The sequence below is a fragment of the Neofelis nebulosa genome, chromosome 16 (genome assembly GCF_028018385.1).
Source record: "Neofelis nebulosa isolate mNeoNeb1 chromosome 16, mNeoNeb1.pri, whole genome shotgun sequence".
Taxonomy (NCBI): Eukaryota; Metazoa; Chordata; class Mammalia; order Carnivora; family Felidae; genus Neofelis; species Neofelis nebulosa.
In genome coordinates, this window is record NC_080797.1 from 58,693,611 (window position 1) to 58,709,164 (window position 15,554).

The 15,554-nt window shown below is 47.0% G+C and overlaps 1 protein-coding gene across 1 annotated transcript in view; it reads right to left on the bottom strand.

The window, feature by feature from the left end:
* Window positions 1-3,722: 3,722 nt before the first annotated feature.
* The window catches only part of PSMD11 (proteasome 26S subunit, non-ATPase 11), a 31,002-nt gene continuing 19,170 nt past the window's right edge, over window positions 3,723-15,554 (bottom strand). Inside the window, exons 7-14 of the mRNA XM_058705678.1 lie at window positions 10,740-10,884; window positions 9,936-9,996; window positions 8,225-8,287; window positions 6,624-6,749; window positions 6,131-6,166; window positions 5,823-5,874; window positions 5,382-5,524; window positions 3,723-5,263 (exon numbers count right to left, since the gene is read on the bottom strand). Of these exons, the coding sequence (XP_058561661.1) occupies window positions 5,382-5,524; window positions 5,823-5,874; window positions 6,131-6,166; window positions 6,624-6,749; window positions 8,225-8,287; window positions 9,936-9,996; window positions 10,740-10,884 (626 nt within the window). The 3' untranslated portion in view covers window positions 3,723-5,263. The remainder of the gene's footprint in view (window positions 5,264-5,381; window positions 5,525-5,822; window positions 5,875-6,130; window positions 6,167-6,623; window positions 6,750-8,224; window positions 8,288-9,935; window positions 9,997-10,739; window positions 10,885-15,554) is intronic.

Consider the following 15,554-nt stretch of genomic DNA (forward strand, 5'->3'; position numbering starts at 1 on the left):
GGTACTCGCGGCGCCAGCCCCGCCCCGCCCCTGGGGCCGCCCCTCCCGCACCGCTCGCCGCCCGCTCTGCGCCGCCGCGCCAGCAGCAGCCCGGCCGCGTGAGAGTCCCGGGCGCCCCGCGCAGCCGAGCTCGGGGCCGGGCCGGGGGTGGGAGGGGGAGCGCCGGGGGCGGGGCCGAGGGCCGAACCCGCCCGCCGCCCCGCCCAGACACGTGCTGCCTTTGTTCCCGCCGCGGCGCCCGCAGCCGCGGGCCGCGGGGGCGCTCTCGGCCGCGTCCCCGCCCTGGCGACGCGCGGCCCGCCCGGACTGAGGTTGCCGCACGAGAGGCCATCCACAGAGGCTGGCCGGGACTCCGAGATCCCTTTTTCCATTAACATCCTCGCCACCCGGGAAAGATGCTGGGGCGCCGGGGGAGGAGAAGCCTTTGCTGAAGCCACTCGCATCCCGATGGGCTGTCCCATCGACTTTCGTGCCTCCCCCTCCGGGTCTTCTGTTCCCGCACTCCAGGTAAATGCCCCGGGCCTAGAGGTAAATAGAAATCCAGGCCAAAGAGGCGTAGGCGTTCCGGGTTGGTCCGCAAATAACGCCTGGCTTTCCCACACCAATAGGGCTCTGAGAGCCCCTGGGTCGTCAGCTGCCCCAGAGACGGGCCAGTCCTTCACAGATGTGACCTCGACGTTTCCACTGGCCCTCTTACCAGTTCTAGTAAAGCTGAAGCAACCGTTTTTCCAACCAGCCTCTGATCCTCTGATTTAACTGGTTTTCATGCAAAACATGTATCATTTGAAGATCTGGCACCAGTAAAATTGTAAAATTCTGACTCGACTAAGAACAATTCCTCTCACAGACAAGAATTCAGATCCTTCACAAGAATCATTCGTTTTTCTTTTAGTTTTGTTCTGTAAATTGATTTAGAGTTGACCACAAGCCAGAGAAACAGAAGCTCCAACCCGTATCTTAATCCAGATTATCACCTCTGGACCAAAAGATAAGGAAGTGGTAATCCAGATTAGACTACCCAATTCCCTGGCCACTTGACAGGAGGCTGTCAACCTGTGCCAGCTCTGCCAGTTCTGCCTACTGCCCTACACAGAACAATGCTGCTATCGAGTCAGAAAGCGCTAGAATTTGTGTATGTACTACCCAGCGATTTCTCTGTCAATAGTGGCAATTGAAGCTTTAGGGACTTTGGTGACCGTAGAATGGAAAATGCATTGTTCTGTACCCAGAGGGCTACTTCTGAAACCTCCACAGCAGCTGTCATCTTAACTTAGATGAAAGCAGGCCCTTAGCTCGCTGAGCCCCTCCCTCCAAATGTTCCTTGGTGTACAACCTCTGCCTGCTTTGAAAATGGAGCGATCCTCAACCCTCCTTCCCTATAGTAAGGAGCTTGAAGAGGTAATCTCCTCCAGGCCCCCTGGCCCAATTACTCTCTTTTCTCTAAGGCTAAGCCTTTCTCCCACCAGCCCCAGGTGGAGAGGCCCAGAGGCCCAGCCTTTGTCCATATTGCCTCTCAGGGTCGCCTTCAGATTCTGGTGTTGAGCAAAGGTTAAATGCTTTCCATTTCACAAAACGGGCCTAGATTTCAAAGCCTGTAATCCTCCCCTTAGAACTATCTGGACCCACCCTGTTCCCTGTACCTACAAATTTCAGTTCTAGCTATTCCAGTTCATGGCAGACAGCACCAAGGTCCACTTTACCCCATTTCAATTTCCCAAACCTAAGAAGCATGCACTTGCCTGGGCCTTTTCCAATCTGACCACACTCTGGTATCTTCTCTTCTTGCCTTTGTTCAGCCAGCCTTCCCTAGCACTTTCAAAAAGAGCTCTTTGCATTACTACCTCAATCTCCTCACGTGTCAAAGGCAAAGCCATGTTTGCAGCACAGCATGAATGAAACGTGCACTGCCAGCCCGCTTGCTACTGTGACTGAGGAAAGAGGCTGACCGGAAGTCCTATCCACCCGGCCATGCCCAGTTTCAAGGCACCCCCCATCACCACCACCACCCCAAGCCCCCATCACAGCTCCAATTGCAAGGCAAGGAAGAAAGGTCCATATTCTGCCACAAATCGCAGAATCAAGGCCCCAGAACGCAGACCCGGCTGAATGAAGCAGAGCTGTTTTCTTCCCAGTCTTCTTCAGAGAAGAGCTCCAAACCCCATCAATCAGCCTATTTATCCTATAGCCTGCCTCTAGCTTCTAGAAGGGCCAGCCTCCTTGTTATCTATGCCATTAGCCTTATGCTATAGCTGGCATTCCTGTGTACCATCAGAGAATCCCGTCCTCTGCATGGCCCCATTCCCATACCGCCCCAAGAAGGAGAGGCCAAGGCCCCAGCCAGCTACCTTCCAGAAAGGGCTCCAGAGAAAGCAAGGCTAAGCCCTGGCTTCTGAGGAAGCCATGCTTTGTTCCTTCAGGGATCACAGAGCAGCATCTAGTGGCCCTTCTGGGCAGCACAGATTACATAACTAGCATTCAGCAGTGTTCCAAAGCCAAGCGCCTCAGCCTCTGCTCCCAACACCAGCGCTGTCTCATTAGCACATAAGAAAGCCTTGGCACTGATGCAAGCTGGTGCCAGGAAGTGTCCCTAGACGAGGAAGCCTGGCCCAGGCCAGCCCATGGGCCACCGGACCCTCTCAGCTGTGTCCAGACCCAGCCTCCTGGAGGCCAGGGAGGGAAAGCAGTCCCAGAGGTCTAGAACAGCACAGTCCAAAACAGTGTAACGTGAGCCACAAAAGCAAGCCACATAGATAAAATTGAGTGTTTTCTAGTAGCCACATTAAAAAAATAAGAAAAAAAAAGAAACAGGTGGGTTTTAATAATATATTTTATTTAACCCATGATGCTCAAAATATTTCAACATCTATATTAAAAAGTTGAGCTATTTTACATTCTTTTTTCTTTGTTTCATACCAAGTCTTCGAAGTCTGGTTTGTGTTTACACTTGCAACGCATCACACTTCGAATTACCCACATCTCAAAGGCTCGACAGCCACATGAGGCTAGTGGCTACACAGTGGACAGCACAGGTCTAGAGGAGGTCATCAGACCCACATAGGGAGCAGAGGAAAGGGCTGCTGCCGACTGAGCTCCTCGGGGCTGCCCTAGGCTTGGGAAACCCTCCCTCTTCTCCAGCTCTAGGGCTGACTGGATCCCTTTGGAAGATCTCTTAAAGTCCTTTAGTGAAGCAAAATCCTCCCACAAGTGAAACTACAAAGAGACTATACAAAACTAAAACAGAATGAGAGTGGTTTGGACTGAAGTAAACTGGCGGCCAGAGCGCACACCTCTCTCCTGTCAGCCTCAGAGCCCCTCAAACCACCACTCCCAGGGTCTGAGGGGCTATGTGAAAAATCATACAGCTTTTCCAAAAGATTCCAACTAGAAACACAACCACAACTGAATGTCAGGACTCCCCAGGCACTTGCGTGACTTCATATAACCCTCACACCACAATTACCTACCACGGAAGCGGCAGAGGATTACAACCCAAACCGTGTCCTCACTGGACCGTGTTGCCTTGGAAAAACGGAAGGATACCTGCACACCACTTCCCGCCTCTGACCTCACCGACAACTTTCTTACCCGAAACCCTCCACTTCACCCTGGGTCCAAAGGTCTCCCATGAAGCAAATGAGATACCAGAGCTTTGGCCAGTCTAGAAGGCTACACAGAGCTGTGTGGACTTGATCAGAAGCCCTCCAGCACTCAAGAAAGGACACTTTTTGAAAAAAAAAAATTGTTTTTATTGGAACTCATCTGAACATCAGATATACCTGGTGTTGGTTAGCAAGAACCGTTTGTACATTTGATATTGATGGTGCCAAAACCAAAACAGTGACTGGACATGACGGGGAGAGATGTTGAGAACAAAAAACCTGATTTTGGAGAGGAAAGTAAAAGCCAGTCGGATTCAGTGAGGATGCAAAACCTGGTACAACAAAATCCTTTTACAAAATATAAATTTATTACGAAAACCTGGAAGGATCATCTGAGAAAGGGAAAGAAAAAGGAGGCCAGCGGGAAGGAGGCATGAGGGGAGGAGAAGAGGAGAAGACAAAGAGATGAGAGGAAGAAAATAGAGCTGAGCACGACGGAGGTACAGAAGCTTACCTGCCCAAACGGCATGAAAGCCTTGCTATGTGATCTCATCATAAAACAAAGCATGCGGAAATACAATGCTCTACCTCCCATCCGTTCGATTTCTAAGAGGTAAATAAAGAAGCTCCCTGGGAGGGGGACATGAGGTTGCTCGAAAACCCAACAACGAAGATTTTAAAAAAACAAAAACGAAAACAAAAACACCAAAAGCCCCACACCCCACAGTCGCATTTCCAATGTTCACTTGTTAAAAAAAGACTAAATCCATCTGACAGCAGGAGGAGGAGGGGGACAGGGAGAGAAGCTGATGGATTTCAGACAGCCTGACTCCCCTGGAGGAAAGGAGGGAGGGAGAGAGACATGTGACGGTCTCCTGGTTGAGAGGAAAAGAGAAGGGACAGAAAAGAGCAGAGAAGGGCAATTAAAACACTGACGTCTAATCTAGTTTACTGTGTTAAAAAGAGCCACATGCACAGCAGGCCCCCTGAGGGCCCACACTGCTCCCGCGTGGCCCTGGTGGACACTAGCTCCTGGCCGCGTCCCCACTCCTCCACAGGTCGGCGCGAGCTGTGCGGGTGCGGCTGCGGCGGGACCTCCGGCCGGTGTGCTGGAGCCACTGTCGGGGGGAGGACGGGAGACAGGCCACGTGGCAGGGAAAGAACACCGAAACGCCGCATTTCAAATAAAAAAGAAAATAGCAGTCTATACACAGTTGTTTGTTTTGGTTCAGTACAAACAGAATAAAAAGTCGTTGCTTTGATGGTCAGGCAAACACCCAATTCTGAAGAGGAGGAGAGCTGACGCCCAGCAGGTGGATGAGGAGCCCCAGTGGTTGGCGGAGCGCCTGGCTTTGCGGCCCTCTCCCAGGAGGCAGAGAGCACAGCTTTAGGTAGTGTAAGCCTTTTTCCTTTTATTTAGAATAACCTTTTTTTTTTCTTTTTCTTTTTTTTTTAAGCAATTTCCCCACTCCCAAGTCGGGCCAGTAAAGATTACATGAAAACTGGCACACCTATTGGCTGGAATACAGATGCACCAAATGAGGATTTAAAAACTTTCCGAGCGAAAAGTAGAACAAAAAGAAAAAAGAATCTCCTAGCATTTTCCCCAAAGGTTTCACTCTCCCGCCACACACACTCTCCAAAGGACCGCTACAGATCCAACTCTGCAAGAGAAGACAGAGCAGTGTCAATCGGGGAAGCTGCGAGGCCACCAGGAGGCTTTCAGTCTCGACAGGCAGAAGATAGCGCTGCCCGGGCCTGGGTCCCAGAGCCAGCACTCACCTATGTCAGTTTCTTGGCTTTGTTGTAGAGGGAATCCACTACTTTACTCATGTTCTGAATTGTTTCCAGAGCAGCTTCATAAGTTTTATCTACTGGGGGTTCATCGAAAATAATCAAGACACCCTCCCCCTGGTCCAAGATCCCTGCAGGAAACACAAGGGCAACCCAGGTAAAAGAATGGATTAGACACAAAAGCACTTGAGAAGCAGCCCACTCCCTAGCTGCCTCCCTTTCTCCAGAAAGGAGGAGAACCAGAAAGCATCTCCATGCTCCATGTCCACATGTCTATTACACATTCTCTTATGGGGATAAGAGGGGCAAGGATCCCAGGGAGCCACCAGGTGAAACAAATGGAACATCTCCTTTCAAGATAAACAAGAGCGTGATGCCTCATCCGCATCCCCACCACCAGCAGCCCCCTCGCCTATATGACTTACTCACCATGAAATTTCTTGTCAAGAATCATCTGTGATAATTTCCTTTCCACGTCGGCCTAAAATCAAAGCACATGATGAAAGGGACTGGTATCCACTAGTCGAAGATCACACGGGCATGAAAGTTTTGTATAAAAGGGCAAATGGATCGAAAACAAAACGGCAACAATGCAACTCGAGCTCTGAGCTCATGGTCTCCTTACCACATGAAGAAGCTTGAGGACCTTTCAACCAGGCCCATCCAGTGTAAGTGCCAGCACCTCCATGTGGCCCTCTCCCCGTCCCCACCCCCAAGACAAGCTCAGGACTGCTTACCTTGGAGAGTTTGATGAGGCTAGATATGTGTTCAATCTGAAAGAAAAGGCAGAGAAGACAGCGACACCGAGAGTCATGCTTCTGCCTCTAACTTGGAGGTAGAGTGGGGGTGGGATTGCTGTGTCTCCTGAAACCTGGCCCAGTGTCTCTCTGGGACGGACTGTCTCTGGTCATGCTTAGGTCTCTCGTGCTCTGTCCGTCTGCCTGCCTCTCATTGCCAGACAACACACACTCCTACCCCACAGGCCCCTACAGGAGTATCTACCACAGGCACGGTGACTACAGAAGCAAGGAGGGGACTGCTCTCAGATTACAAGCAGAGGCCATCTCCCCGGCCTCCACCCCACAGCACCTCCACAAGAAAAGCTCAACCCTCTAGCCCTCCAGACACAGCCCTGGAAGCAAGTTCCTATTGTGGATAGGTGTGGGAAGGGAGGGAGCTAGAGAGGACGCTTAGCCAGAGAAGAACCAGGGTCCCCCGCAGGGTCCTTACCTGAACTCGGGAAAAAGGCTCAATGACCCGGATCAGATTCTGTTCCAGCAAGTTGTCATACAACTTGGCCAAGTGTGTACTGATGATTGGGTCATCCCGGAGCTCTGCCCGGTAATCTGTCAGGGCCTGCCAAGAGAGCCGGTCACAGAGATTGGCACACAGAAGCACCTGAAAGGCACACTACTCCTAGCTTCCTAAGTAGTCTGCTGGACTTTGTAAATCCATGGTTGACTGAAGTTATGGAGGATCTGAGATGAAAGACCAGTTATGACAGAAAGGAGAAGAAAAGAAACATCAAGAACTAAAAGACGGAGCCCCTTCTTGGCACCATCTTTCTATAGGCAAGTCTCACGTTGACAGCTCAAACCACGTAAGCCCCAAGAACAGCTAGCTCAGCTTGAAAGCCAAATCAACTATACAAGCAGTTCTCAAGATGTATCCACAGAGTGAATAGGGTCTCCGTGAAAAAAAAGGAAAAAAGTTTTTTGAGGTAAATAACGGGAAATGCATTCCACAACTGGCTCGTGGAGTTTTACAAGAACATCAGCATACAGTTCTGCAGTTAACAGAAAGCAAAGCATCTAATTTTGTTTAGCCCTAGGGTTTCCCAGACCCTTTTCCCAAGGAACACCTACTAACAGAAGTGTCCCATCAAACATCCCAAACTTTAAAATAAAATGATCTATTTTGTTTATTCATAAATGTAATTTATCTACCCTGAGAAATGGTCTCAATATCCAGCCTCATGCCAGCTGTGCTATAAGGTGTTAAGCAAGCAAATCATGACAAGTAAGGAAGTGAATGAAACCAGCAAGAAAGCTCTACAAAGATGATGAATCTTGGGGGACACCCACAGCCAAATGGTCTAGCCTCTGTCCACACTACGTTTTTCTTCCTAGATCTAGGTTTGTTTTTATTAGGTTGGTCAATATACTCAGACTAAGAGAAGAGAGGCTCAGAAGAGAACAGATAAGTCTCACACTACTGCTCAGGCAAGTCCTCCCTTTTCAAACCTTCACTAACAATGAGTGGAAGGCAGAGGAGACAAAGACAGCCTCAAGAGTGAACTGAGGAAGTGTGTTCCAGTCCACTAGCATACATCAAGACTTCTCCTTTGCCGACAGACGAGAAGCAGAGCTGACATTTCCGGAGCTGAAGGAAACCCTGAGACCGTGGAATGTGGAACAAGTGCCAAGCCTGGCATTGAATCCTGACATGTGAGCTGTGGGGCTTCGGGCCTTCTCGCTGAACCCCAGCTCCCTCAACTATAAAATGCAGGTAAGAGGTTGTTGTGAAAAATTAAGTAGAAAAGGATGACAGAAACAAATGTTTGAAACTGAAAGTTACTATATATAAATGAGGTATTACAACTCAACAAGTTTCATTGTACAAAAGTGCTCAACTCTTTCCAGGTTTTGATACTGTACTATAATTAAGATGTAACCAATGGGGAAACTGGGTGAATGGTACATGGGATCACTGTGTACTATGTTGGAAACTTCTTGTGAAACTATTATTATTTACAAACAAAAAGGTTTTTTTAAGTATGTACATGCCCCTCTCCTCCACCCAAGTCCCTACCAACCCGATACCGTGCTTACCTTTTCAAAATCTGCCAGTGATCTGTTCTTGCTAGCCTGAGCCACACATTTTAATGCTTCTGTCTAAGAGTAAAGAGAAAAGCAGTGAAAGTGATCTATTCTGCACTCAGACCTCATCCACTAAATGTCATAAGCAGTACGCTATGTCCACACAACTTTTGGATCCAAGGAAGAACCTGCCCCACCATTGTGTTTCAGAGGCCTGGGAAGAAAAGCTAGAAAATGACGAGAGAACTATGATCTCTTTACCCCTCCTCCAAGGCTCTTTATGCCCAAGCCCCCAGACTCTTTTTGCCCTTAGACCTGATCATACCTGTGCTTCATCAACTCTCATTCTCCCAGGTTTGGTACAGAGCACGAGCCAAGGTCTATTTTCATTAGGGTTGAGACACCAGAATTCTACATATTACACTCAATGTTAAAATGCCACAGAGGGATGAAGGCACAATCAGTGGTTGACAGCAACTTCTAACCTGGTTAATAAAAGGCACTTCACCAAGCTATCAAGTCTCCACTCAGCAAGAGATCTACAATCTTTCTGGGAGACTGTTCTGACTCCTGCTTGAAAGTGGTCATCAAGGTACAAAGGACCAGAAGGACCTCCTCTCGTACCAGCCTATGCACCTACATAAGGACGGTGTGTGTTACACAGCAGACTTTGAAATGGTGCAAAACTAATCATTGGTCTGTCTCAGCATTTATGCCAGACAGAACAGATGTCACAATTAGAAACACCTGGAAATGAGAGCCAAATAACCCAAGTTCAAAGTCTGGCTCCACCATTTACTACTTACCTGACCCTGTCCTGGACACTTGAGACCTCTCTTAGCCCATTTCCTAAACTCTAGTTCCATACAGGCAATGAGTCCTTCAATGTAGTAGTAACGACTATTCCTGTGGTCAAAACTACGAGGGGATCTGAAACTTTTTTGGATGAAAAGCCATTTAGGACCACTTGTAGAGAAGGACAGTTTCTTCCATCTGTTAGGGCCATTCCTCCAAGGACATAATAAGATTGTTAATGGGTCTATTGTTCAGAGACAACTGCATTTGAAATCCAGAAAGATTACTTTTACTTTACTAGTGATAATCAAGCAAAGTACAAAGAAGGGATGGTCCCGACTTCTGAGACCACCTTTACACAGGTCATACTCATACCTACTCAGGCACAAAAGGGGCTCCTCCTGACTATCAAAGGCCTCTTGCACCACACACACTGAGGACATGAATTGGAAAGGTACTGAGCAACACTTGGATGAGCCATCAAAACCTAGTTTCTGCACCAAGCACTTCAACCTCCCTAAAGCACATGTGCACCAGACCTTGCCAGGCTCCAGATTCTTGGAGAACCCAAGATTTCATAGTCTGCACATATTAAGTTTACAAATCAGGCTCAAGATAGATAAAATTTTTGGTCAAAGCAAAATGCAACCTAACTTGTGCAAATGCTATGGTTCAGTTCTTATAACTCCCCCAAACCACCTGATGTCCATAAGAGCACCAAACACAGACTCTCCAGGCCAAGAATTTAACAGTACAGGAAACACACTGCATGGCCTTAAGGGAAAGGGGTGGCAGGGGGCGAGGGGGATCACATGGAGAATATAGAATGGAGACCTGAAGAGCACTGGTCTCACTGTGCATCATGACTGACAATGTGCTGGCCTCAGAGTGAGTAGAGGATCAGAACTGCAGTCAAAATATTCCCTACCTGCCTCCCTGCATACCGAAGCGCAAGTTTCCCGCTCACCAAAGCCTGGACATCTTCTGGGCTAGAAAAAAAAAGACAAACGTGGTCAACTGCTCCAGGATGTTAGGCTTCTAAGTATAGGTTGAGGCAAATTTGTCTCAGAATTCCACGGAGAAGACCGCCCATAGAGGTAACAGTCCCCACACCCAAACCCACAGGCCCCTCACCTCACAGAAGGCAGGCTTTCTTCACTCTCTGCCTAAGCCCAGCACTTGAGAGCAGAAAAACTCCAGCATTAAAAAGAAAGCAGCACTGAACGTCCCAAAAGTAGTAGACCCAACAGACAGAATAATGTCGGTCAATATCTCATTACTCCCAAAGGAATGTTGATAAATTCTGTAGAATTCCTTATGAAAAGATCTGTCATCCTTGCTGTTGTCCCCTTTCTCAAACCTCTCCCTAACCTCTTCCTTAACCCACCCCCATTCTGGGTGGCCCACCTGGCCAGTGCTGGACTGTAAGCTAATTTCCAGGCCCACTGTCTGGTGCTCAGCAACTCTCTGGTCATAATAATTGCAGGATGATGAGAACACTCCAAGCGAGTCTGGAAAGGAGATTTCTAAAATCTGTCTCCCTGATTCTCAAAGACCAGCAAGGAAATGTGCTCTGGAACACCTTCAATCCCCCCACTCTATGTCAGCCAGCCCCAGAGGTGGCCACTTCTGCTTCTGTAACCAGCCCAACTCCCTGTGCAAGCCATCTGTATGGCCAAAAACTGAGGTGAAGAACTTGAGTTCTCATACCCCCAAGTTAATGTGTACCTACGTGTTGAGCATGATTTTGCACAGCAACATGTACTTCAGAGATGTGATGGCCTTGGGGCTATCGATGGAATCATAACCCTCAAATGCCTCATAGAAATATGAGTATGCAGTTTTCCAATCCTTCTCCTCTGCTGCATGGATAATACCTGGGCATTAAAAAGAAAGGAGTAAGAACCATATGAAATAATAGAACCATCAAAGATCAGAGCTGGGAAGGGCCTCAGAAATCTATCCCAACCCCATCTACTTAGTGATGAGGTCAGGAAGGGATAAAGGGCCTGCCCCGAAGTCAATGCCAGCTAGTGGCAGAGCTGGGATTAGACCCAGTTCTTTAGTCACCAAGTTCAATGTCATCTTGACAATATAAATTCCAAAGGAGTTAGAGACCCTACTCAAAGGGGATCCTAAAAACCTTTAAAAAGCAGGGGCAGGCGGGGAGCGCTAACATCTTTCCCCAGGCTTCCCATCACCACCATGGTTCTGCTATCTTCTGAAGCCACTAGAAAAGGCCACGTTTAGCCTCCAGGACGTCACCCTCATAGGTCAGGAAGTTCAACCAAATATCCTGGACTGCCTGAATGACTTGTTTTGGTAACATGTCTTTAAGAGAGCTTGCCTAAACTTGACATTTTTATATGTAAGCAGCTCTCATAAGAAAAAGGAAATCCAATCTCTTATACTCTCATTTCAGATACTTGTCATTTACAGGTGTGCTTTTGTCTAGATGCAATCAATATATAGACTTCATATAATGCTAGACATATGAACTTAATTTAACTGGACATGGTTAAGCAGTACTTCCTTCGGCTGATAGACTACAGGTTTAAATAATTCTCTATCATTTAGAAGTTGGAAGGGCACCTGGATGGCTCAGTCAGTTAAGTGTCCGACTTTAGCTCAGGTTGTGACCTCATGGTTTGTGGGTTCATCGGGCTCTGCACTGACAAGCTCAGAGCCTGCAGCCTGCTTTGGATTCTATGTCTCCCTCTCTCTCTGCCCCTCCCCTGCCAGTGCTCTCTTTCTTTCAAAAATAAAAAATAAACCTTAAAAAAAAAAAAAAAAAGCTGGGTTGTTCCCAACAAGGCTAACTTTGATTGAACTTGCTATTACTTGCAACCTACACTATCACTTGGGGTAACATGAAATTTAGTTTTTTCTAGCTTGGGAGGCATCTAAGCCCTCAGAGTCTGTATTAGTTCTAACTCCACTTCAGCCTTTATGAGGTTACAGACCTCAGCCCCATTTGTTTATTACCACAGTGCTTCCCAACATTCTTTTTTTTTTTTTTTTTTTTTTAAATTTTTTTTTTAACGTTTTTATTTATTTTTGAGACACAGAGAGACAGAGCATGAACAGGGGAGGGTCAGAGAGAGGGAGACACAGAATCTGAAACAGGCTCCAGGCTCTGAGCTGTCAGCACAGAGCCCGACGCGGGGCTCGAACTCACGGACCGCGAGATCGTGACCTGAGCCGAAGTCGGCCGCTTAACCGACTGAGCCACCCAGGCGCCCCTACTTCCCAACATTCTTAACATCAAGACACACAGAGAAAGTATTCAGCACCTTGAAATAAAAGGATAAAACTAGTTACACGTGACCCAAGGGAAGAATGTTTCAGCACATTTATTTGTTTGTTTGTTTACTTATTTATTTATTTGAGAGAGGGTGCAAGTGAGCTAGGGGCAGAGAGGGAGAGAGAGAATCCCACAAGGGGGAGGGACAGGGAGGGAGGGAGGGAGAGGGGGGTAAAGATGGAGATTGAGAGAGAGAGAGAGAGAGAGAGAGAGAGAGAAGTGGGGGTCACCCAAGGCAGGGCTCCAGCTCACCCAATGCGGGGCCCGAACTCACGAACTGTGAGATCATGACCTGAGCCAAAGCCAGATGTTTAACTGACTGAGCTACCCAGGTGTCCCGTGTTTCAGCACATTTTAAACCCACCTATCATATACTTGCGTGCCTGTACACCATCTGGGAACTTGTGACTTAATAACCATTTACTGAGTGTATGTGCCACACCCCAGTACTTTTAAAATACCCAAGAAACCTCTCATTTGGAGGCTAAAGGAATCACCCTTCTTCTCTACTGTTCTTAACTAAAGAGAGCTGGAGAAAATCCACCCTTCTCTGTAGCCAAGGAGAGCGCCCTCAAGAATGTCCAACAAACTATTAACACTGCTAAACTAGATTAGACAAATCCCCATTTCCCACACCTCCTGGTCCTGAACTAGAAGAGAACAGACCAGACCCACAGCAAGACTAGTTTAAAAAAAGAAAAAGAAAAAGAAAAGGTAAAATAAGGGCCAAGAACTGGTATACTGCTTTCCCAAATACAGTAATAAATAGGGCCCACATTAGGACTCCAAGCAACATGGCTATTATAGGTTTATCTATTTATTTATTTAAAGAGAACATTTTTTGAGAGAGAGAAAGTACGCACGTGAGCATGGAGGGGGGGCAGGCAGAGCGAGAGAGGGAAGGAGGGAGGGAGAGGGAGGGAGAAGGGGAGGGGGGGGGAGGGAGGGAGGGGGCGAGAGACACAGAGAGAGAATGAATGAATGAATGAATGAATGAATGAATGAATGAATGAATCGTAAGCAGGCTCCACACCCAGCACAGAGCCTGACTTGGGCTCAACCTCACAACCATGAGATCACAACCTGAGCCGAAATCAAGAATTGATCCTTTAATCGACTGAGCCACCCAGATCCCCCAGGAGGTTTATTATTTAAAAAACAAAACGGGGCACCTGGGTGCCTCAGTCAGTTGAGTGTCTGACTTCAGCTCAGGTCATGATCTCACAGTTTCGTGAGTTTGAGCCCCACCTCCAGTGCTGACAGCTCAGAGCGTGGAACCTGCCTCAGATTCTGTGTCTCCTCCTCTCTCTGCCCCTCCCCTGCTCATGCTCTGTCTCTCTGTCTCGCAATAATAAATAAATGTTAAAAAACAATTTTTTTTAAAACAAAACAACACAGCAACAAAAAAACTGAGACTGTCACTCATTCAACACAAAAATTAATGCCTACTATGTGCCAGGAACTGATACAATTACTACAGAGAAAATATGAAGAAAAGGCCCTCATGAAGCTCACAGTCACACAGTGGGAAAGATGGTCACCAAAACAGAAACAAGACTAGTACCATAACAAGACTAGCACCATGTACAAAAGAATAGAGCTTTGATAGGGAAGTCCAAAAGAAAAGAAAGCACAACTGGATCTGGAAGGGTGCACAGGAGTCTGCCAAGGGGATAGATGAGAAGGGGGAATTTCCAGGCAAAGAAGACAAAATACACAAAGGCACAAAAGTAGGAACACATGAAGTTATCTGGTAACCGATGAAAAGATGCTTTCCTTTAGCTTGCCATGTTAAAGTAAAATGTAGCCTGGGAATAATAGGAAACCACTGGAGAATTTCAAATAAAGGAGTTACATGATCAGATTTGTGTTTGAGAAAAATGACTTTGGGGTCAGTAGTGGATTGGGAGAAGTAATCAGCAACGGTTACATCAGTAAAACATTACTCCAATGCCCCAGACCTTTATTTATTAGCACAGTGACTGTAGGATGGGGAAAAAGGAGGCAGGTTTGGAGACAAACTAAACCTGATCTAGCAATTGACTAGATATGAAGGGTAAAGAGAAAAAGGAGTCAAAATTAACCCAAAGACAGTAGCTTGAGAAACATTAAGTCAATAATGATACTACTCACTTGAACAGGACAAAAAGGTTGAGAGAGGAGTTAGATAATAATTTTGCTTTTTGACATGTTGAGACTGAGACGCCTGAGACATTTAGGTATGTATGTCCATTATGCAGCTGGAAATCTGGACCTGGAATTTAGGAGAGAGGGAAGCTACTGAAGGTCTAGGTGAAGAGACCACTGGTGGCATGCAGCAGTGAAAGCCACAGGTGAGTATGAGATTTGAGACAGGAAACAGAACAGGAAGAGAAAGAAGCTAAGAAACACACTGAGAAACACCCACACTTAAAAGTCAGTCATAAGGAAGAGGAAACAGCAAAGTGTGACCAAAGAGAGTCAGTCAAGGGAGGAGAACCAAGAAGACACTGATGTCAAAGAAGACTAGAGTGTTCAATAGGGTCAACTTAACCCCAAAAGGAGAGGTTATAAGGAAGTTATTGACTTCTTTCAAGGAGTCAGTAAAGGAAGGATACTTTTTCAGCTTTTTCAAGAAACTTGACAGAAAAAAAGACAGCAATTTAGAAAGGAGAAAGGCCTATGCTTTTGTAGCTGGGGCAGTTCAAGGACTAACAGGAAGATCCAAGGGGAGAAGAAAGACTGAAGACTCAGAATGAACAGAAGGACAGGTATAAGAATCAGTGACAGAAATTCTGGAGAGGAATGAGAAGAGGGTTCATGTACACAGGGCCTCCATTTCTTCTGAGAAATCAGATGCAAATTCATCTCTTGCCCATGAAGGACGGCATAAGGAAAGAGGAGCAGCTTAAAGCGAGTGCCAATACTGGTGAAAGCTAGGTGCTGTGGTAAGAGCTTCACGTTCATCATCCCACTTAATCCTCACCACGATCCTATGAGAAGGTACGACTATTATCACCATTTTACAGATGAGCTACAGATAAATAACTTGCCCAAAGCCACACAGCTAGAAACTGACAGAACCCCAATTTCAACCTAGGAAAGGTAGTTTGTAGAGCTTCTGCTCTTAACCTCTGAATGGTAAAACATATCATGTGATATTCACAATACCTGATAAGCAAGTAGGACAGGTATTCTTTCGCTTATACAATTATAAACAAAGATTGCAGAGAGGTAACACCAGGACTTCAAACTAGTAGTCTT